This window comes from Salvia hispanica, chromosome 3 (assembly GCF_023119035.1).
Source record: "Salvia hispanica cultivar TCC Black 2014 chromosome 3, UniMelb_Shisp_WGS_1.0, whole genome shotgun sequence".
NCBI lineage: Eukaryota > Viridiplantae > Streptophyta > Magnoliopsida > Lamiales > Lamiaceae > Salvia > Salvia hispanica.
Window position 1 is genome coordinate 50,976,734 of NC_062967.1, and position 22,048 is coordinate 50,998,781.

At 36.2% G+C, this 22,048-nt stretch overlaps 3 protein-coding genes and 1 pseudogene across 5 annotated transcripts; 2 read left to right on the plus strand and 2 right to left on the minus strand.

Annotated features, from left to right (window-relative positions):
* The first annotated feature begins 221 nt into the window (after positions 1-221).
* On the plus strand, positions 222-2,217 carry LOC125211674 (ganglioside-induced differentiation-associated protein 2). Its single transcript, XM_048111567.1, has 3 exons — positions 222-526; positions 1,122-1,386; positions 1,812-2,217. Exons 1-3 carry the CDS (start codon positions 274-276, stop codon positions 2,044-2,046), a joined length of 753 nt encoding a protein of 250 aa, XP_047967524.1. The 5' UTR covers positions 222-273; the 3' UTR covers positions 2,047-2,217.
* A 7,980-nt stretch (positions 2,218-10,197) lies between these two features.
* Positions 10,198-11,635, minus strand: LOC125216072 (BTB/POZ domain and ankyrin repeat-containing protein NOOT2-like). The gene is made up of 2 exons (XM_048117689.1): positions 11,110-11,635; positions 10,198-11,036 (listed from the first exon to the last, which is right to left on the minus strand). Exons 1-2 carry the CDS (start codon positions 11,470-11,472, stop codon positions 10,290-10,292), a joined length of 1,110 nt encoding a protein of 369 aa, XP_047973646.1. The 5' UTR covers positions 11,473-11,635; the 3' UTR covers positions 10,198-10,289.
* Positions 11,636-16,213: 4,578 nt separating this feature from the next.
* On the minus strand, positions 16,214-20,313 carry LOC125215921 (nuclear intron maturase 3, mitochondrial). Of its 3 annotated transcripts, none has more exons than XM_048117501.1 (3): positions 17,822-20,313; positions 16,866-17,000; positions 16,214-16,686 (listed from the first exon to the last, which is right to left on the minus strand). In XM_048117501.1, exon 1 carries the CDS (start codon positions 20,144-20,146, stop codon positions 17,894-17,896), a length of 2,253 nt encoding a protein of 750 aa, XP_047973458.1. In that variant the 5' UTR covers positions 20,147-20,313; the 3' UTR covers positions 16,214-16,686; positions 16,866-17,000; positions 17,822-17,893. The 3 variants fall into 3 exon arrangements, with proteins under 3 accessions (XP_047973458.1, XP_047973461.1, XP_047973460.1); XM_048117504.1 differs by having other exon boundaries at positions 16,836-17,000; XM_048117503.1 differs by having other exon boundaries at positions 16,831-17,000.
* On the plus strand, positions 16,312-16,514 carry LOC125217269 (annotated as a pseudogene).
* Positions 20,314-22,048: the final 1,735 nt, after the last annotated feature.

Consider the following 22,048-nt stretch of genomic DNA (forward strand, 5'->3'; position numbering starts at 1 on the left):
CTCTTCCCACGCCCATATAAATATACATAATTAATTATTATATCACAATTAATAATTTAAATTAAAAACACAATAAAAATTACACAAATTAATAATTATATTTTAAAATAATATAAATACAAAAATTAATAACTGAAATACAAAATAATAGTACTCCTTTTGTAGTCATTATTTTCAGGTAAGTTTCTCATAATAATATCTTGAAAATGAAATCTCGTATAGTTTGACTAATTAAAAGCAACGGAGAGTGTGTGTGTGTGAGTGTGTGAGGCAATGGGAAATCCGTCGTCGGATGATTTCTCAGTGATGGTTCTGGCGTCGGATCTAGGCATCGACGCCCGACCCTTTCTATCCAACCCGCCGCCGGAAGACGAGAATTGGCACGACTGCCCTTCCAATTTTCCCTCCGCCGACGATCAAAGCCTAGATTTTTCCGACCTCGATTCCCTCAGCTTCTTCCGCCGCGAAAATGGCTCTGATAAGTCCGGCAACCGTATCTTCCGCATCGTTGGAAAGTATTTTCCTGGTAATTCTCACTATTATCCATGAAATTCAATTTCTTAGTTTTAGGGTTTTTCTCCGCTATTTTTCTTTACAATTCGTCTTGCTATTTTTAGGTTAAATGTATCGTCAGCTATGGAATTTGTTTATTGTACTTATTGATTGATGGAGAAAGGGGGAAAATATCTCAATTCATTCCATTACGGTTTTTACCAGTATACAAATTTTTTAGCTGCGTTAGATGATTATCTAGTTTGGGAAAAATTGAATACTGATGATATGATTACTTCCACGGAGATGATTGAGTTAATTTCATTGGACATTCGGTTGAATTGATTCTCGTATATTGCTGGAGAGACGATCATGGCTTCTCTGGCCAAATGATCAATATAGAATACTTGGAATTACATTGACTGATTATTGTAGAGCTAATTAGTCATACAGATAAGTACATTATGTTGTGATTAGCCTTAACACAATCAGAAGACTGGTGATTGGATTGCAGATTTACAAAGAAACAATATAAGAGTACTTATTTTCAAGGCGTCGCAGTGAATTGTTTCATTTAGTTTATTCACATCCTTGCTGATACGTGTTGCCGTTGTTCTCTGTAAATGCAGCTCTTGTCATCCCGGGAGAAAGGCTTAAGAAGTATGTCTTCCATAAGATTTTGACAGAAATGGATGAAGGCCCTTTCTGCATTGTATACATGCATAGTACCGTTCAGAAGGAGGACAACTCACCTGGTCTTACAATGCTTCGGTGGATATATGAGGAACTACCTGATGAATACAAAGACAGGCTTCAGGTTGTCTACTTCATTCATCCAGGACTTCGATCGCGACTTGTCTTTGCCACTCTTGGGAGACTTCTTTTAAGTGGAGGGTTAGTTCACTTCTTTCGTACTTCTTTACTCAATTCATTACGGTGTATTTGTAAAATCATGGATGGCATGGAGGAATATGGTTGAAATCCCATCTGATTGTAACTCTTAGCTAATAGTAGCTATTTTTGTTATTGTTGCCAAAAATCTGTGTTGGCTCGGCTATAATTTACAACCCAAGTCTCCTCTCAAATTTCTCTGATTCTATTTTCAATGCATGATGGGAATGTAGAGAGATGTTGGTGTTCTTGGATTCTTGCATACAGCATAATAGATGATATCATTAATAGTAAACATAAAATGCTGTCAGTACTCATTCATTGGAACAACATTCTCCCTTTTGATTGTATTCGAATTCTTCAACTTAGATTTTCCATGAAACTACTAGCAGATATATACTCACTGTGGTCTTTGTGTCTAATTATAGACTATACTGGAAAATCAAATATGTAAGCCGCCTTCAGTATCTCTGGCACGACATAAAGAAGGGACAGGTCGAGATCCCCGAGTTTGTTCAACAACATGACGATATCCTGGAACACAGACCGCTGACAGATTATGGCATCGAACCAGATCCCATGCATTTAATGGAGGTCCCATCCACGGCTTATTCATATGGGAGGTACGACATGGGGTGGTCATCCAGAGAAGGTAGTTCTTAGTGGTATGATCTCTCGTTGTTATCGTTTTGTGTTTGTGTAATGCACGCTCTGGTGCGTCTGTTCGGCTTATTATACTGCTCTATGGGTGTGGATTTTGTTAATATGGTGGCTCCCTATGTATATGAATATATGATGACCATTTAGCAGTAAATCTTGTTTTTGTTATGGATATTTCATGTTCTTTTCTTTTGGATATATGCTTGACAAAATATGCTTGAATGTTATTTTTTGTGAACAAGACTGGGGACTCTGTGCCAATATAAAGCACAATAAATTGATTATTCATATTTCACACGAATAGTAAACGACATTTCCAGACAATTTACTTACCCAAGTATGAAAGATGGGCAAAACATACAACCAAATAAATTAATATTCTCAAAACCAATAGCAAACCATTAGAAAGTGAGGTAAATGACATTCACAATAAAAAGGGGAGTATAGGCATAAAATTTAGATTCTACAAAGTGTTCAATCAAAGCACATCTCACAAAGCCAGCAGCAACACAGAGCAAAGAGGCTGCAGAAAACAAAAGAATTATGGAATCAATATGGAGTACTAATTAGAGCAGATTTGGTAATACTATCCCTCTCTATATTGTTAGAATATGAGGGAAAAGAAACTCCATACCATCCTTCAAGAAATCCCCTATCTCCTTTTGGTTTTGTTCTTGGCCAGCACTTCATCTTCTCCTTTTTTTTTGGAGGATTGTTCTCAGTAGGGTAACCTGCAAACCAAGTTTCTCTATTACTAACAAATTTTCATCAATATGTTACAACTCACTATTAATACGCCCACACGTGCGCGTGTGTGTATGGAGAGAGACACACACAGAGAGATATAGAAAGAGACCTAGAGGAGGTTCATTGGATTGGTTTTGCATTCTTGAAGTTCAAACTTGAAGCTAAGATATGAGGAAGGTGTGCGATGTTGAGAAACAAAGAAGACCTATCTATGTTGCCAATAAAAGTGATGATTTATGTGCATTTATCACAAACCAGTATTAGTATATATGAATGCAGTGAATATGATCAAGTATTCGGGAATAAAGTACTCCTTTCTATACTTGTCTAGAAACCTGATCACTTTATTATTTTTGGTCAAGAAAATATGAGGTGTGTTATGGTTTTGTTAAAATAATTTGACTTATAATAGTATCATTTTGAGGAATTATGGTACATTTGGGCTTCTTTGATTGGTGGGGTGATTGATCATTTCCGCTTTTGGTTAGGATTTACGTTGTCTAGATTTCTCTTGAACTATATAAATCTAACTAAATTCTGGTATATGATATCATCAACATTCTTGAATATTTATTTGTTTAGCAGTGGGTGTTCACGCGGAGTTAGTTCAGCATTTCTTTTCAACCATATTCCTGCGTCTATTTATAAAAGTTTGTGTGTACATGATACCTCGATAGGGTTTTCAAAAATATATATAATCTCGCAGTTGAAATAAAAATATCGAAAGCAAGAAGTCTTAGTTAAAATTTGTAGAAAACGAGAAGATTTTTATTTTTATTTTAAAATTCCTCTATGAATTCTTGAAAGAAAGAAATTAGAGCTTTCACGATAAAGCGCTAATCAACACCTATTGCGAGGAAAACGCCGATCGGTGAATGCGGCCGCCCCAGCGCGACAGTTTCTTGGAAGTGAAGATATAGGGTTGGGATCCCTGCTATGATGGGGTGCACATCAGAGCTTGTTGTCCCTCACACAATAAAATAATGGAATGTGAGGAACAACAACCCCTGCTGTGCACCCCACCATAGCCGGGGATCCCATTCCGAAGATATATGGGTTATGATATAAGGATTGATATACTTTTCATTAATTTTAAAATTTATGATATTCTATGCGGTGGACTTTTTTAGCATGAATATAGCTATTTTCGATAAATATCATTAAAAAAAAATTGATTTTAGAATTTGAAAAATCAAATCTTAATTATGAAAATCACATTTATATATTACTCATTCCGTCTCATTTTAATTAATCGAGCATTTCTAATTCAGCATGAGATTGTATGTAGTGTTATTTTATGGATAAAATAGAAAGAATAAAGTAAGAGAGAGGAAATAAATAGGGAGAGTGATATAAATAAATATTGCATGAGGGTACATTATAAATATAGTTATAGAAAAAAATTAAAATCATAATTAAAAACTAGGGGTGCTTAAACGGTTCTTCGGTTCGCAGTTAACCGGAATTGGAACCAGAACCGGTCGGTTAATTGAGGAACCGGAACCGAATTTTCATGTTCTGATTCCGGTACCGGTTCCAACTTTTTAAATAAAATCGGTTCCGGTTCGAAACCGAAAAAACCAACCGGTTCCTAACCGGGAACCGGATTATAATTCAATTTTATTTTTTTTATATTTTAATATGCTAATAAATCTAATTTAATTAAATTAATTTTGAATTAAAGTAAAATAGTTTGAAACATTGAGTGATTTATAGATTTTAACAGTGTTAGATTTGCGAGCTCTATTTCTAAAGTATTTAAACTGTAATACTTTGAATCTACAATTATTTCCCCAATCCATTTTTTATGAACTAACTACAATGAGTAAGACATCATAAGTTTGTTTTAATTTCCAAATGAACTTATACAAATACAATATCATTTTATATGATAGAGATTTAACTTTATAACAAATTTATGTAACAATTCATTTAACATATGATTTTAACCTGTTTGTGAATAATTTATTAATTGTTACGTTATAAACCAAAAAGTCACAACAAGATCAATTAGTATTATAAATTCCTTTGAATATTTTTTAGCAAAAAAAGGGAAAATGTAATTCAATTTTAAAACTTATTTAAAAAAAAATTGTTAAAGTTTAGAACTCCTATTTTTTTATTAAAAAATTGCTAACACAAACTAGTCCGACCTACTACACTTGGCATCACTCTTATCCATATATGAATATTATTGTATTGTTGGTTTGTATTTTCTGTGTATTTATTTGAAGCATTATTTGTTATATTTTTAGACATTGGATTATTATTTTTTTAGTATTGAACCATTTAAAATTATATATAAATTCGGATTAAATTTACTCATCGGTTCCGGTTCGGAACCAGAATCGATCGGTTCTTAACCAGCCGGTTCCAGTTCTGGTTCTAGAATTTATGAAAATTTAAAATCGGTTAACCGGTCAACCGGTCCGGTTAGAACCGGAACCGACTGAATAAGTAGGCCTATTAAAAAATGTATGAGCTCACAAATATGCATATATCATAAAATTATTATTCTTGTTCAAATACTGCCTCCGTTCCCCAAAATTTGTCCCACTTTGACCCGACACGGATTTTAAGAAACGTAATGGAAATTGAGTTGAAAAAGTTAGTGGACTGTGGGTCCTACTTTTATATATTAGTTTTATAATAAAATATGAATAGAAATGAGTTAGTGGAATATGAGGTTTACTACCAAAAATGATAAAAGTGCAATGGGACATATTTTGACGGACGGACGGAAATGGAAAAATGAGATAAATTTTTAGGGACGGAGGTAGTATAATATAGTCCTATATATGTAAAATCATCGCATAGTTTTTTCTTGATTTTATTTAGGTTGGAATGGACTAGGCCTAGTCTATGGGCTTTACACCTTTATAAATGGGTTGGTTGTAAAAAAGAATTCGCCTAGAATTCACCAGCCTCATCTAATTTTAATTTCACAATATTATGTAAATGTTGCAAAAATGATCTAATATTATGATTTTAAAGTATGGTAGACACAGTACGTACTATATAACCTAAAATTTCCGACCATATATAAGAAATATTGCGTCATTCTTTTTCAAGGCCCAACTGTTTAATTGTAGTAGTATTTTTTACTTACAACAATAGTTGAATGAAACCATATAACGATTTTTTACAAGAAGAGGAACCTTTAAAACATGGAAATGGGTAAGAATATAAAAAGGAATGTGAAGAGAAAGAATAAAGATATCCCATTAAGCAGACAAAATAATTAAACAAACAGAAATTTTTTGTTGTGTTTTAGGTAGCCTTTAATTAAAAGAATACTGGTCACAGTGTTTCTTGGATTTTGTCTGGAAACTGTTGGAATCTATGTCCGGTCAATGAACTTTGACCAATTATAATTTCAACGAGACATTTAATTTTGTAAAATTAAATGATATAGCGTCGATCTACGTTCGGAGTAGATGACCGTGGTATATTTATTTTCTCAAATCCGATTCCCGGTGAGTGAGAAATAATTGATTAAAGTTGTGCAAAATTGCAAACTTAATGAGCTATGAGAGAAGCTTAGGGAATAATTAAGAGAGTTAATTATCCCACATTGAAAGTTACAACCTTATTAAACTAGTATTTAATAAGAAGGATTATTACATGTAATAATTATAGTGGACTAAGATGGGCTGTAAGAGCCCACACGCGCGCACGCACGAGCCGCGTGCCGCGAGCCCGCGCACGTGCACGTGTCCTTGGATCTTGGCAATTGGTGCTTAGGTCTAGTTGTGGGATTGGCCCACGGTTAGTGGGTCTATTTCTTTTTAGACCGCCAAACGTGGCTGACACGTGACAGTCCACATCATGAACGAATCTAGAAGCTTCTAGATTCAGACTCTCAGCTCTGTAACGCCTAGTAACCGACGACCGTTAGGACTCGTTTGATAAAAAAGATGGGATATGAGAAGATATGTAAAACAAGATAAGAAATACGGGCTTCATGTCAAGATATGCAAAGATATGATTTTATTCCGTTGTTGTTTGATAAAAAAGAAATTATCTAAATTTGTATTGTATATTAAATAACATAGCATAACTTGACAAATTGGTGAGATACATAAACAAGGTTAATGTTATAATTTTGGTAAGATTAGATAGGGCCCTGGTCTTATATTGGGCTTTGAGTTAAGCTTAACTATGATATCAAACAATTAGAAATGTCCATATATAATTCTCTATCTTGGTATTACTAACTTATCAAACATGCCCTTACGGTCTAGCATTGATGACAGCCATCAAGGCTGTGTTGACCCCTGCAGTGGACTGAGCCTATAAATAGGCTAGCCATTCCATGCATTCTACACACATCATACACTAGAAAGCATTCTGCATCATAAGCTCTATCCCTCTCTGCATTGTTTTTCTGTCGAAAGCTCTGCCCTCTCCTCCATCCAATTCGCCGGAGCTCTGTTGATAGTGGTGCTGCTTCACCAGAGACGTAGCCGTTTTATCTTTGGGGACGAAACGCCAATCCGAAGAGCACTACCGGGGCGTATCTCGTCTTGCGGAAAGAGGCCTCCTCGACTCGGCTACTTCCTGTTCTACAGTTTACAGTTTCGATTTCCATTTATAATTTTTGTTTCAGTTCTTTTTCTTTATTCCTTCTTGGATTGTATTACGCCCGGTTATCTCTTGTAATTTCCATTAAATCTCCAACAGAAACAACTGTAAAAGATTTCTGCCTAACAACTATATATATATATATATAATGGAGTAGTAATTATAGCTAGCCAAACAACAACTCTATTATTCATTCATTTCAAGTTTTAATCTGTTGAAGTTCTACACGTGTTTTGTTGAAATGACAAAAATTATAGCTAGCCAAACAACAACTCTATTATTCATTCATTTCAAGTTTTAATCTGTTGAAGTTCTACACGTGTTTTGTTGAAATGACAAAATCAACATAGCAAGGTCCCAGTTTGAGGATTCAGAGTCCAAAACTCTACCGTAATACGACCTTTAAATTTATATTCATTAGAAAAATTACCATAGATCCAACCTAAACTATAAAGTTGCTTAATTAATTTAGAAAGGTGAATTAAATGTGCACAAGGACGACCTAGTATAGTATCATTAATAGATTGAAATAATCATTAATTTCCAAGATCACTAAGTCTAGCGGCTTATTAAAACATAATTTAATGATAAATCAATCAACAAATTAAAAGAGAAGACTATAGGTTTGAATTTTGAAAGGGACGGTACATTATTTACTCCAATCAATTTCCTACATATATAGAGTTATCAAAGTCTTGATTTTAAGAAGGAACCCTAAAAGTCTAATCTATAGGGTTATAAACCTAGCTAGTTGTCATAACCATTTTATTTTTGGCTGACAACAAATTAGGCCAAAATCATTTATACCTAATCTTGTCATTCCTTCTTTTTTTCCTTTTGGATTGCAATTACAATTGAATTGTGTAGGGAAAGTGACATTAAAATTAGAACTCCATCTGTCAAATTATATTTCATTGAGTAATATTTTATGTTTCCACTCCAAATATAACTATATAAGTGTGTTAAATGTCCATTATTTATGTGTCTAAAATTGTTAAAAGTATATTGGTAGAGGTGATGCAAATTGTTGTGCAAAACTTTCATTACCAAACTACCTCAACAAAATTTAGAAAATCTAACTTTTACGTATATAATTTTTGCCAGCTCGAATGTAACATGGTTTCATTTTGTAGCCACTCATTTTCTTTATTCTTACACCATAATTTATAAACTGTTGAAGTGAGTGATTTTGCCCAAATGTAATAGTTTGCACAGAATTCTATGGTTTCATTCTGAATGAGAACTAAATTAATGTGTATATAAAAACTAGATAAACATATTGATGTTATAAATCCGAACTGACAGGGATAGAAAGATTAATTAAATATGCCGACATAATAAAATACTACTCCATATGAACACTGCCTGCATTATTAATTCATGCAACAAAATAATGCTTTCGAAGTGAACAAATTCACCCAAGTTATTATTATTCCTGCACTCGTGGAAGATATAAAATGAATCAACCCAAACTATCGTTTATCAAATATTAACATGTCATATACAAAGTCGGATAAATGGAAAAAAACGAAATAGTTTATCAGATATACCATATTAATGTGCCATTATAAAATGTTTAGGATACCTACGAGACCATGAAACAATTAATTACCATATATTTTCACATAAATATGAGAGAGAAACAAAATCTAATTGTTCTACACAATTATTTCTGCTAATATAAATTAATATTAGGTGCAATGACTGAATTGAAATAAATATGTGTAGATAAGTAAAGTACTTATTCATAAATACATAGATAAAAAATTATTGAATGTACTCTTTGAGTAATTATATTTTTATCTACCAAGAAAAAGAGAATGAATTGACAAGGCTCAAGTGTTTGCGACATCTCAAATTTCGATTTCTGGAACTCTCATCCAAAAGTGACAATACTTACATAGAAATCTCAATCAAGAATGTTCAGTCCATCATTACGTATTGTTTCATCAATCCAGAGTTAGCCTTTTTAATTATAGAGAATACTAATCACTTTGACGTTGAAATAAAATTGACCATTTTAAATTCATGCAGCACTATTTAAAAAAAAATGTTACCATACTTTTTAATGCCGTTAAAAAAGTTAATTTGTGTGTCTAATTATATGAATGACGTTTTATAAAATATCCTTATTGTTATTGTTCAAACTAAAATTAGGAGACACAAATAGAAACGTCCTAAAACAATGCAAAAGATTAAGATAATTTGCCGACAGCTTAAGAACATTTTCTTTAGCATCCAAAATTATGGTTATTTTTAAAAAAATTCATATGTCAGTAATTGGCATCTCAATTTTTGTGTCCCTAAAAATACTCCCTTCATTCCATGTTAATAGAGTCATTTTTCTATTTTTGGAAGTTCCAACATATTTGAGTCATTTCTGTTTTTGGCAAAAAGTAATCCTTACTCCTATTTTATTCTCTTTTTTGTCTCTTTTACTTTATATATCATTCACTTAACACGTTACTTTTAAACTATATGCCGAAAAAAAGTATCTCAATTAACATGAAAAGGTATTAGGTTTTTCAGTGAACCCAAAGATCAGTAGTAGTATAATTAAAAAATTCAAAAAGGGAAATACAGTGCTACTGCTATATACTACCTCCATATACTACCTCCGTCTCTAAAAATTTGTCTCATTTTTTCATTTTTGTCCTTCCTCCAAAATTTATTCTATTTCACTTTTACTATTTTTGGTAGTGGACCTCATATTCCACTAATTCATTCATACTCACATTTTATTATAAAATTAATATATAAAAGTAGAACTCACAATCCACTAATTTTTCCAACTTATTTCCCATTATATTTCTTAAAACACTAAAATTAAACTATTAAAGTTAATCAATTAATTTTCCCCCATGCATGGTTTTTGTTCATCACCATATTCTATCACAGATAGGGAGAGTCAATAGTCAATAGTGATGATAACTAATTTGGGGGAAAATCGCGGCGGAGCACGGCGCCTCCGCCGCGGTCCCGTCCTCTCTAGCAACCACCATAACCGCCGACTGCACGAGCTCGAGGCAAAGCCTCAATTTATTCGGCTCGACGTGATTCGATCCAGGGGCCGCGCCTTTGAACAGGAAATCAGAAGTTAGGGTTCGGAGCACATCCAGCGGCGTCACGCCGTCGGCGGTGCGGCACGTCGGATCTGCGTGGTGGTCGAGCAGCACCGCCACCATGTCCGGCGACACCATCTCGGCCGCGATTTGGAGCGGCGTCTTCCCCGCGGGCCCTGCGCGCAGATCCACATCGGCGGCGCCGAGCTCGAGCAGCGCTTTCACCACTTCTCGGCTGCAATTCTCCACCGCGTAGTGTAGCGCGAGAGCCTCGTCGAGATTGAGGCCTTCTCCCATCACCATCAGCTTCACGAGCTCCACGTCGGAGGCATCTAGCGCGCGCCGCATCCGCCGGATCTTCTCCTCCTCGAGGAGGAGGATCGGGCGGCGATTGAAGGAGGATCTGAGGCGGAGGTCTTCGATCTCGGCGACGGCGTCGATCGGGAGGTGCTTGGCCAGGATCTCCGGCGGCAGCCCCGATCTCGCGATGAGGTGAGAGCAGGTGCTCCAGAGTTGCTGCATGTCGTGATTTCTGGAAGCGATTAGGACTTTCATCACATCTTCGATTGAAGCTTTCTCCACCATGCTCGTTAATTGCTTCTGCAAAATTGAAATTAGGTTTTGTGGTTTTCCAATTTTGGGGGAAAATCGAATTTGAACGATTGGAATCAACCTGAGTGAGGAAAGCGAGCTGATCGACGCCGAAGGATCGGGCGGCGGCGAGGGTGTCGAGGGCGAGATCGAGGGCGGAGGAGCAGTGTTTGGGAGGTACAACCGAGAGTTGCCCAGTGTACAAGTAGTGAAGCAGGAGAAGGAAAACCTCGTGGCCGACAGAGTTGACGGGTATGAGCTGGCGGGCCGAGTCCGGGCCGCAGAAGAATTTGCGGAAGAAGGGGCTGCGGGCGGCTAAAATGCAGCGGTGCGCGTGGAAGAGGCGGCCGTCGACGCAGAAGGTGACGTCGCTGAAGGGTTGGCCGTTGAGGAGGAGGTTGAGGTAGTCTAGAGAGAGAGATGTTGTGGATTCGTGAGGGTTCATGTTTGGTTACTGTTTTTCTGCTGTAGATGACAGATGGGGAAATTTGTTGAATAGGAGAGATTTGACTGGTTTCAGATCATGCTATTTTATTCATTCTCATCAGATCATGCATGTTTCTGAATGATGATTCTACTGTTGCTATTTCTAGGAAGGAATTATGTCAAGGGTGCTGCTGTGTGACAAGATATTTCAACACACACGTGGAGAGAAATGATTTTACATTCACTAAACTTTGTCTCATTTTTTTTTTTTTTTCCGTCCGTTTCTCAAAGTTTGTCATATTTTACTTTTTAACATTTTTAGAAGTGGATTATAAAATTAGTACTCCCTCCGTCCCGGATAATTCAAGTCACTTTGACCAGGCACGAGTTTTAAGAATTGTAATGAAAAGTGGGTTGAAAAAGTTAGTAGAACGTGGGTCCTACCTTTATATACTCCCTCCGTTCCATTGAAGATGACTCACTTTCCTTTTTGGTTTGTCCCAATCAAGATGACTCATTACTTAAAATGGAAACACCTTTATCTATACTCTATTCCCTCTCTCTTACTTTACTCTCTCCTCTTACACACAAAATATAACTGCATAAAATCCGTGCCGCCCAAGGAAGGGGTCATCTTCCTTGGGACGGAGGGAGTATTAGTTTTATAATAAAATGTGGATAGAAATGAGTTAGTGGAATATGAGGTCCACTACCAAAAATGGTAAAAGTGAAGTGAGACAAATTATGTGGAACGGACCGAAATGGAAAACTGGGACGAATTATCTGGGACGGAGGAAGTATATAATAATAGGACACACAAGCTACTATCTTTTTCAACTTACTTTTCATTACATTTCGTAAAACTCGTGCCGGGTCGACAATATTTAGGGGACGAAGGTACTAATATTATTACCTTCGTCCACAAAATAAAATAGACTAATTTTACTATGTTTGTGTCTTTCAAAATTATATGAATTCTAAATATGGAAAATTTTAAACAAATATTAACCATATATATCATTCTAAATGTGGATCCTACCATTTATAAATAGTACCATTATTTTCACCATATTTTTCTTATAAATTTACGAATTATGCAATAAAATTGACGTGTCTGCTTTTTATGGACAGTGTAGTACGGGAATTGTGAAACGAATGAGTAGTAGTATTAAAAGAGAAATGAAAATGGGGAAAATAATTATGTGGTTAGTCCTTGGTCTAATACCTAATTGCTTTGCAATGTGAGTACATGTATATGAATGAAGTTGCTATTTTTTTCTGTATTTTCTTTTTTGGGTTTAATTAGGTCACATGTAGGAGTATGATTTAGCGATAATTTAGGTCAATGGTCAAGGACAAACTTTAATTAATGAAGTACTCCAGGGTAGAAATGGTGAGAATCACTGTAGCAATTTTTTTGTTATTTTATATATTTTCTAAAAACTTTGCAAAAAAAGGGATTGAAGGGCTTGACCAATTAATTTCTACAAAATAAAGAAGAAATAGTATGGGGAGAAACTAAACATTTTGAGGCTTCTCATTCCTATCCAATGTACGTAGTTATGTAGGGATAGTTAATTTTTGTGTTACATACGAAATTACATGCATCTCTAACTTCTAAATGACATTGTCGTTCAATAAATATAATCCAAAATTCAAGTTGTACATTAAGGTACACATATAATTACTGTGTATTCAGTTATAATGTTTACTTCCTATTAAATTCATACCAGAAAATTGGAGAAATTAACGATTTATAACAACCATCATAATGCACTAATGCAATATACATGGCTGATGGCTCTCAATTTTAATAGAGTACATGATATAGAGTACTCATTCCATTTTTAACATTTCATTCACGTTTCATTTAAAACTAATAACTAATAGAAGTTCCATTTTTCACCATAAATAAATGATAATAGGATCTCAACTTCCACTAACTCATTTCATTCACATTTCATTTAAAACTAATAAGTAAATATTGGTCATTTTATTAGGGAGTACTCCGTATCAAATCCCCTGAAAATAAATATTGTTTATTTACGTGATGATGATAGAAATGCACCTTAAAATAAATAACTTTGTCAACATAAATTAATTAATATTGGAGTCCGTGCATATATGATTTGTGCATATTACTTTTGGTAAACAAATGAAATTTTTTTTAAAGATTGTGTAATGATGGACTTAAAATCGAGATCTTTTGGCTTTAGGATTAGGGATGGGAATACGGGTATATGTGGATATCCGACCCGAAAAAACTGGGTACTCAAATCTGAAAATCATCTAAATGTCTATCCAAAACCCGACCCGATATATTTTCGGGTACTCCAATACCCGCCCCAGATATCCATACTTGATGTATCAGATACCCAAATACCCGAATTTTTACATGTGTTAATAAGTAATACTCCACTAACTAATAAAAAAAATTAAATTTTATATATTAATATAAATATAGAAATATTTAAATTGACTAATATCTTTAAGTTGCATTTATTTTGTAGTATAAAACTATAAAAAATGGGTCATTTTTATTTTAAAGTATGTGATTATATTTATGGGGATTGGTTATGTAATACGTAGGTAAAATAATAAAAGTTATGCATTTAATTAAATAGTTGAAGCAACCAATAATAAAAGTCAAAAGTCAAAATAATTAACTAAAATATAAAAACCGCATGAGTTGGTTATGCAATATGTAAAACTTGAGAGTTTGGATAACTAAACATAATTTAAAAATTGCTTTATATAATAAATTGGATATTCGGGTAATATCCAATATCCATTCGGGTTACCCAATACCCGATTTATCTTAAATTTCAATACCCAATCCCATACCCAATCCAATAAAATTGGATATTGGGTATCCAATACCCGGCAGATATCGGGTCGGGTACGGGTAAATCCAATACCCGATATCCATATTCCCACCCCTATTTAGGATTACTATTCCCTAGGCCAATTTACGTACACAAAATGTCAAGTGTTACTAGAACCATTAATTTTAGGAAGCGTTCTAAAGTAAATTTCTTATTTATGCACCCAAAAAGTGGAATAGAACAGTTTTCACTTTTCACTCAGTATTCCTTCCGTTCTAAGTAGGATTGTTTGAGTAAGAAGTTACTATATATTTAGCTAGTATACGAAATTTTGAAATATAGCGAGTCACTAAATTATTTATCATAGGCCCACTCTGCTAACTTCCACTGTGGAAAATGAATGGCCAAATTATTTTCAGCCAAAATTGGGACCAGATAAAAAGTGGTTTTCTTATTATGCCATATGTTGGCGTGTACAATAAGATATTATTACCTAGCTCTACGGAGATCAGGATATATTTATTACTTTACCAAACAATATCATAATAAAAAAGAAATAATGCCCCTACTATTCAAAATATTACAGTGACAAATAACACTGGCAACTGGATTTCTGACACAAAGGAAGTAATAATATTAAAAAATACAAAATGATCCGTACGGATGTTACACTATATTAAAATTTTCAGTATCACTTTTTTATAATTTAGAATTAAATTAAATATATAAATTGAAACAAACAATGCTAAATATGGGATGAACGAACGCGGTACTCACATAATTAAAAAGATGAAAGAATGCTACCCAATGCCAAGCTTAATTCGCAAGAGATTAACTTAGCAAACATCTCGAAGCTTGGTGAAAGGACTAGGGCTGGCAATTTTTGATCCAACATGAATCCGACGAAATTAATGGGTTTGGATCTTTATTGGGTCGACCCAATAAGAATCTAAAGATTTTGGGTTGGGTTCGGGGTTGAGTTTAGGTTTAGCCTTATTGTGTTGAGTCAATATTGGATTGACCTGATAACGACCCAATCTGCACGACCTGCCAGCCCCACGAAGAACCAAGAAAAGCCAGTGAATCACTGACTTCGAAAGGGTGGGAACCTAATGACCCGATTGAATGCCACCGAGGAACCAGAAGATCCCGCTGACTTCGCACAAATCCAACCCAACAACTCGTTGGATTGCACCGAGGGAACAAAAGATCCACGGTGACCCGCTAAAATGTTGTAGTGGGCAAGATTTGACCTGATTTCTTACATTTTAGAGTTCGATCTCTTCTCAACCTAAAGCTCGATTTTGAGGACCTTAGTCTCATCTTTTGGACAATCTTGAAACACTTCATAAGCTTATACTACTCACATAATTCACCCACTACTCATGCAAGAGTTCGAGAATCAAATCAAGCAAGAAGGATCAAGAATTCAAGGAAGAAGAAGACGATAAATTTCTCCATTTTGTTTCATCTTTACCATGCCTTTTCCTTCATTTGTTTTAAGTTATTTGTCTATGGCTAGCTAAACCCATAGAATTCTCGGGAAGCAGTTCCTTGATATAAGAAATGTCAAGTAATGGAAGGAATGTATTCATTATATCTCAACAGGCATAAATTCATCCGTGTCTCTGGTATATCCTTAATGGTGTTGTTCGATAAGTAGGATTAACTCTATTCCTAAATACAACTGCAAGCATAAGATCATACACAGATTACTTCATTCCATAACACAAAGACAAGGGACGAAGCATTACAAACCAGAGCAGTTACATAACTTCATCGAAATCAAGCAAGTCCAAGGTTAAGCTTTTTAGGGTTCTAAAACACAACAATGTAAGTTTGTGCGTTTGCCCTCATCAGAGTCTTCATCAGCCCCCACAAAATGGAAACAACGATAAACTAAAAGACCATAAAACGAAAAGAATCACAACAATCTTTAACACAATGAAACTATTTAGAACAAATATTCATCCCACATCGGATTTTTATAAACTAGACCACATATTTTAAAGAGGTAGTAAAGCATAGCTATCACGACCTTACTTGAACATGATCTGTTCTATAGGCTCGTACTTCTGTATCCTTGATTTCTAAGGAGACAGGAAACCATGCTTGGACCATGAGCCATGGCTGCCCAGCCTGAGCGTGATTAACAGCTGGACACTGTGCAGTAGATGAACGTTCTTGGATGGACTCCATTTCCATCTGGGATGGCTGGTTAGCTGTCTGACAGACTTCTCTTCTTTTTTTAAATCTTATTTACTTAATTTTTGCTGAGCATCCTGCGAAGCCTCGGATGCAGAATGCAGCGTTCAAGAACCACCGGATAAAGAAACTCGAGTGCCAGTTCGTGTATTCACCCTCATCGGATTCTTCCTCAGCCCCCACAATATGGAAACAACAATAAACTACAAGGCCATAAAAGGAAAAGAATCACAACAATATTTGACAGAGTGAAACTATTTAGCACAAAAAATCATTATCCCACGTCGAATTTATAGATAGTAAACCACATATATTTAAAATAGGTAGTAGAGAATAGCTGTCAAGACCTTACTTGAACAGGATCTGTTCTATAGGCTCATACCTCTAGAATTTCTTGATCTTCATGGGAAGAAACAAATGCTATATGTGCTTCAGGTTTGACTCTCTGAGCTTCATGAAAGACAACACCTTGAACGTCTCCAGGATGTATCTCCCTTAAGTCCGCTTCTTTAGCAACCTGATGGAAGCAAAACACGTTATTTAGGATATGTGTTAACTGAAAGGTAGTGCCCAAAGCTAACAAGCTCTGATAAAAAAACAGGTATGAAACTCTTTAATTACAACATTAAAAAAGGTATCATCTGGGTCAGATTGAACTCTAAAGTCACACATTCCATGTTGTACGGTAACCAATCAGAACAAAAGACAGACGGTTAACTGAACAATACATAAGGGGCTACACTTTGCATACTTTTGGTGATTGGTTTCATCATGAACTATACAGGATATAGGAATCACCAATTCCAGTGAAACAATTTGGCTAGACATGTATGGCGCATGAGAGCATATCGGTCAATCATCCAAATGGTATGCCATTTTACTATATAAGCGTTGCATGCCTTCACTTTAATTTTTATGGAAAATAAATTAAATTGCTATCATGGTAAACACACCTCCTACCTCTAATCTAATACTCAACACCAGAAAGCAATCTACTACAAAACCATACAAAACAACAATGAATGAAGACACTGAACTTGGACAAGAAAGATACTAAAATAACTAGAATTTTCTAGATTCCCTTCTTTTCTTAACTAAATAAATAAATAAATACAGATCCTGGTTTCACCAACCATTCTCCTAGTTGTGCTGCAAGTTTCTAAATTTCCTTGTAGTGCAAAAACTAACAGCCAGCTCATAAAATACAAAGTTATTACCGCAACAAATAAGTGAAACTGCATAAAAGTAGATTAATGAAAAGTACTTTGCATCAACACTTCACTGCAAGAAGATAAGAATCATGAAAACCAAAGCTACAATATGATCATCCAGTCATACCTCAATTACCCCACAGCCTTTTGCTATTATCTCGGCAGTGCAAAATGCTCGTTTTAAGTCTGAACTGTACAATCAGTCTACATCTACAAAAGCAGTGCAATCAAGATCTTGCAGAGTCAATCTTCCCATGTATAATTCACTAATGTGGTGATCACACAGAGGAGCACATTTCCTCTCTAGACAGTCATGGATCGCGCCCATTCCACGAACCCAAGATTTCTCATCTAATGGATCCACATCGAGATGGTTCTGCAGTAGATGAATCCTGTAAAACGCCGTGTCTGATCTGCTGCAGAAGTGAGCAGTGCATCGGTGATGAGGCTCATACGAGGCCAACCTGATCAACGCCATTGTCAGAGCGTCGTCTACAGGCTTAGGATCAGAGAGATTTCTATCTCCCATCATTATGATCTCCCTTTCTGAAGGAAAGTACACTTGTTCAGTTCCATCAGCATAGGATACCTTCAAATCCTTGGTGAAATGGCCCATAGCTGCGCGCTTGGTGGCTTCGTGCTTCTCTGCTAAAGTTAGGATGCAAGAGAATCTAAGATGATAGCTTATGATAATCTTAACTTTCTTGAAGTTGTGACAGCAGCAGTAGAAATCCAGCCATCTTCTGCCCACCCCAGCGTACCACTTGATAATGTCGATATCTTCAAGAACCGTGAGCAAACTGAGAGGCCTTGGCCGACCCATTTGGTTTGTAAACCCTACCATCTTGACTGCCTTCTTTAGAAGTTCAATGGGTGCCTCAACTTTGATGCACCGCCTCGTCAAATCCTCAACTGTTCTTCGAGCATAACTCTCTTCCTCTTCTTCCTCTCGCCTTCTCACTTCTTCCTCCAATTCCCTCTTGGCTTTCACCGGCTTCAAATGCTTGTCCACTTGCAGTTGGAAGTTATCATACGCATCAACAAGCTCATGTGGCAGCTGATCCCTAATCCTCCTCAAGGAGAGGAAGTCCCCGGCTGATAGCATCCGATGCCATTCCCATCTCTCATCCACAGATGTCGAATACTCCTGCACCACTTCATCAGCCCAAGTGCTGAAAATCTGCCTCACTTCATCCTCTATCTGGAAATCAAATTTGAATCCATTGCTTTGCTTCAACTTCTTAAACACATGGCTCAATAACTTCATCCCCAGCTTCTTCCTAGTCCTCTCTCTTGCATTTTTCAACTCCATTAGCCTGACTTGCTTCTGCCTTAGATGCTTCTTATGCGCCCTAATCGCCTTCTGTGACTTTCTTGGTCGGATGACTGAAGGCGCAACGGCCTGAAGCTCCATCCCCATGAACTCAATCTTTTCAGAAACCGCACTGTGAATAACGGTTACCTGTCTATCCACCTTCAAATCCAACTCCTCATCTAGAAACCTTACAACCCTCTTCTTCAAATCCATCGTCATCATCTTACTACCATTTGTTATTATCAATATCTCATCTAAATACCGGACAGCAAAAACCTTCAACGGCTTATGAAAAATCGAGTCAGAGCCAGCAAGCTCGTTTTCATTGAACCTCGGATTCTCCTCATTCGTTTTGAGGCGTATTTCTTGAATTTCCTTATCAAATCCATTGAGGTAGACATTAATCAAGATCGAACTCAATGCACATTCTTGCGGCAGCCCTCTGCCTGAACATATTCCCCCCAAATTTACAGAAACTATTCTGCAATCGAATAACCTTCTTATCAAATCAAGCAAATCACAATCATCGATTTTCTGCCCTAGTATCAAGCACAGGTTATCAACATGTCTAGATTGAAACAACTGATCATCGAATTTAACAGTAAACCACCAGCTAGGATTCTCCACCGAACTCTTCAAATACCTAATTGCGGTGTGGCGGCCCATATTCGCGCGGCCGCCGTAGCAAAATGTGACGAACCTGTCATCGTAAATGACTTCAAGTACAATCCTAACAGCTTCGAGTACAACTTTGAGCTTTAGATTGGGCAAAATTAGGGCTTCACCTTCCCGCGATTGGGGGGAGACGGAAACGCAGCACGATTGGACGTCGAGCGAGTTGTTGGAGAGCTGAGAGGAGAGGTCTTGCAGGGAGAAGTAGTGAGTCGAGAGGGAATCGAGAGTGAGCGGCGAGTCGGAGGCATGGTGGTTGCGGAGATTGTGGCAGGCGGTGAGGAGGAGGGAGGGAGAAGCGACGACGTTTTGGAGGAGGCTGTGGAATTTGCCGTGGCGATAATGGGAGAGGACTAGGGATTTGAGGGCGGAGTTTTGAAGAGGTGGTGGTGGAAGTTGAAGGGTGGAGAAGAGGGAACGCTTGACGGCGGCGACTCTGGGTTGCCGGAGGAGCTTAGCGAGCATTTGTTGGACGGAAGGAGAGTTTGTCAGCGGCGGAGCTAGGTGGTGTCGCGTGGAGTCGACCGACCCCAAAGAGCCGCCGGAAAACGCCCTCAATCGGCCGCCACCCCACAGTCTCTTCACTTCTGCCCCATTCTCAATATGAAGCTCTCGGCGGCGTGCGGACAAGAAAGAAGGGTTTACTTTTCTGTTTCCATACCTTACAAATTAATTTAAACCCCACTTTACTTTCATCTTATAGTATTTTTAATAATAATATTTCCTATATTAAATCAAGCCTTTAGAAATTACAACAATTGAAATTGAGCGACAAACTGTAGCATAATTTTAGTATTAATATTGATCATATTTTACTTTTTCTATAAGAAAATTACTACTCCTACTACTATTTTCTTTTTTCAACTTTGTAGTACTTCTAATTACTCTCCCTTTGTCCCTAAAACATATTAACATTTGATTTGACATAAATTTTAATATATAATTGATAAAATAAGAGTGTGATAGACGGAAAAGGATTTTAAAATATTGTAAATGAAAAATGGGTCATCTCATTGTAATTTAATCGTAAATTTTATTCCGTAAAATGTAGTTGTTTTTGAATTATTTTTATTGCGGCTGGCCTATGGTTGGCCTATGCTGATGTGGCAGGTGGATTTTTAGTGTTGCTAACGTGGCAGGGAGAGAGAGGTTGGCCTATGGCTGACCTATTACCATTGTGGATGCTCTTAGAGAGAAAAGGAGTTTCTAAAGTTAGAAAGTTCATACTTTTCAGGGGTGGACTAAAAAGAAAGAATTCATACTTTTTTAGGGATGGAGAGTAATAATTAGTATATTCACTATTTTTTTCTCTTATTCATAATATTATTTCCCCTAAATTAAATAAACATACTAATTACATTTGATTATTAATTTCATTAATTTGCTTAAGAGGCTTGATGAAAAAGTACTATAGTACTCCCTCTGTCCAAAAATGAAATATTTTACTTATTGGTCTGTCCCAAGTTTTGTCACAATCTTACCTCTCTCAATGCCAATCATGCTAATAGGACATCACATATAACATCTCCGACCAGCCACCGACGGTCCACCGAGCACTACCGGAAAACATTATTATCAACCTTTGACCTTTCTGATCCGCCGTTGCAACCCACTATTTTTTAGAACTCTTAAAATTCACGCACACACCAAATGTGACCCCTAGTCATGTGAAGGAGAGAATAACTTTTACTAATAATTTTATTTTGTTATTTATTTTATTTAATAAACATCAATAATATACTCCTAGAAAATAGTGTGTGGGAATGAGAAAGATCTGTCGAAGATGGGCTGAACGATAAAATGTGATGTGAAGAAAAACGGAAATGGACTGTGGTATTAATAAGCGTTAGCTAATCAATAGTTCAAGTGTGAATGGCCAAAATACAAAGACGTGAAGGCGAAAATTGCAATTTAATGAAAGATAGCTTCACATTCTCTAGTCCAGATCATTAGCCGGCCGGCGATCTCCTTCATTTTCAGGTATTTTTTATGTATATAGTGCACCATTGTGTAATTTTGAATTCTTATTGTATTGTTATTCAATTAAGGTTCAGCTTTTACGTTGCCTTTCAGATTGCTTTCTTTGTGTTTTAGTTGCTTGATTTTCCAGTTCAATTTGAGGACTGACTTGATGAAGGTTTAGTTTTCAATGTATTTCCCCAATGTGTATTTGGGGAAACGGAATTAGGAAAATCTAATAGGTTAGCATAGAAATTTAAAAATTGGTGTGTTTTTGTACCATAATTACAATTTTAATGTCCTGTTTCGGAACCCATTTTCATGGTTCTAGTGTGTGATTATTGAATTCCTGGATTTTCTTTATCTGTTCTTTAACTGTTTTGTTTTTTTTGATGAAGGTTTGGCCTG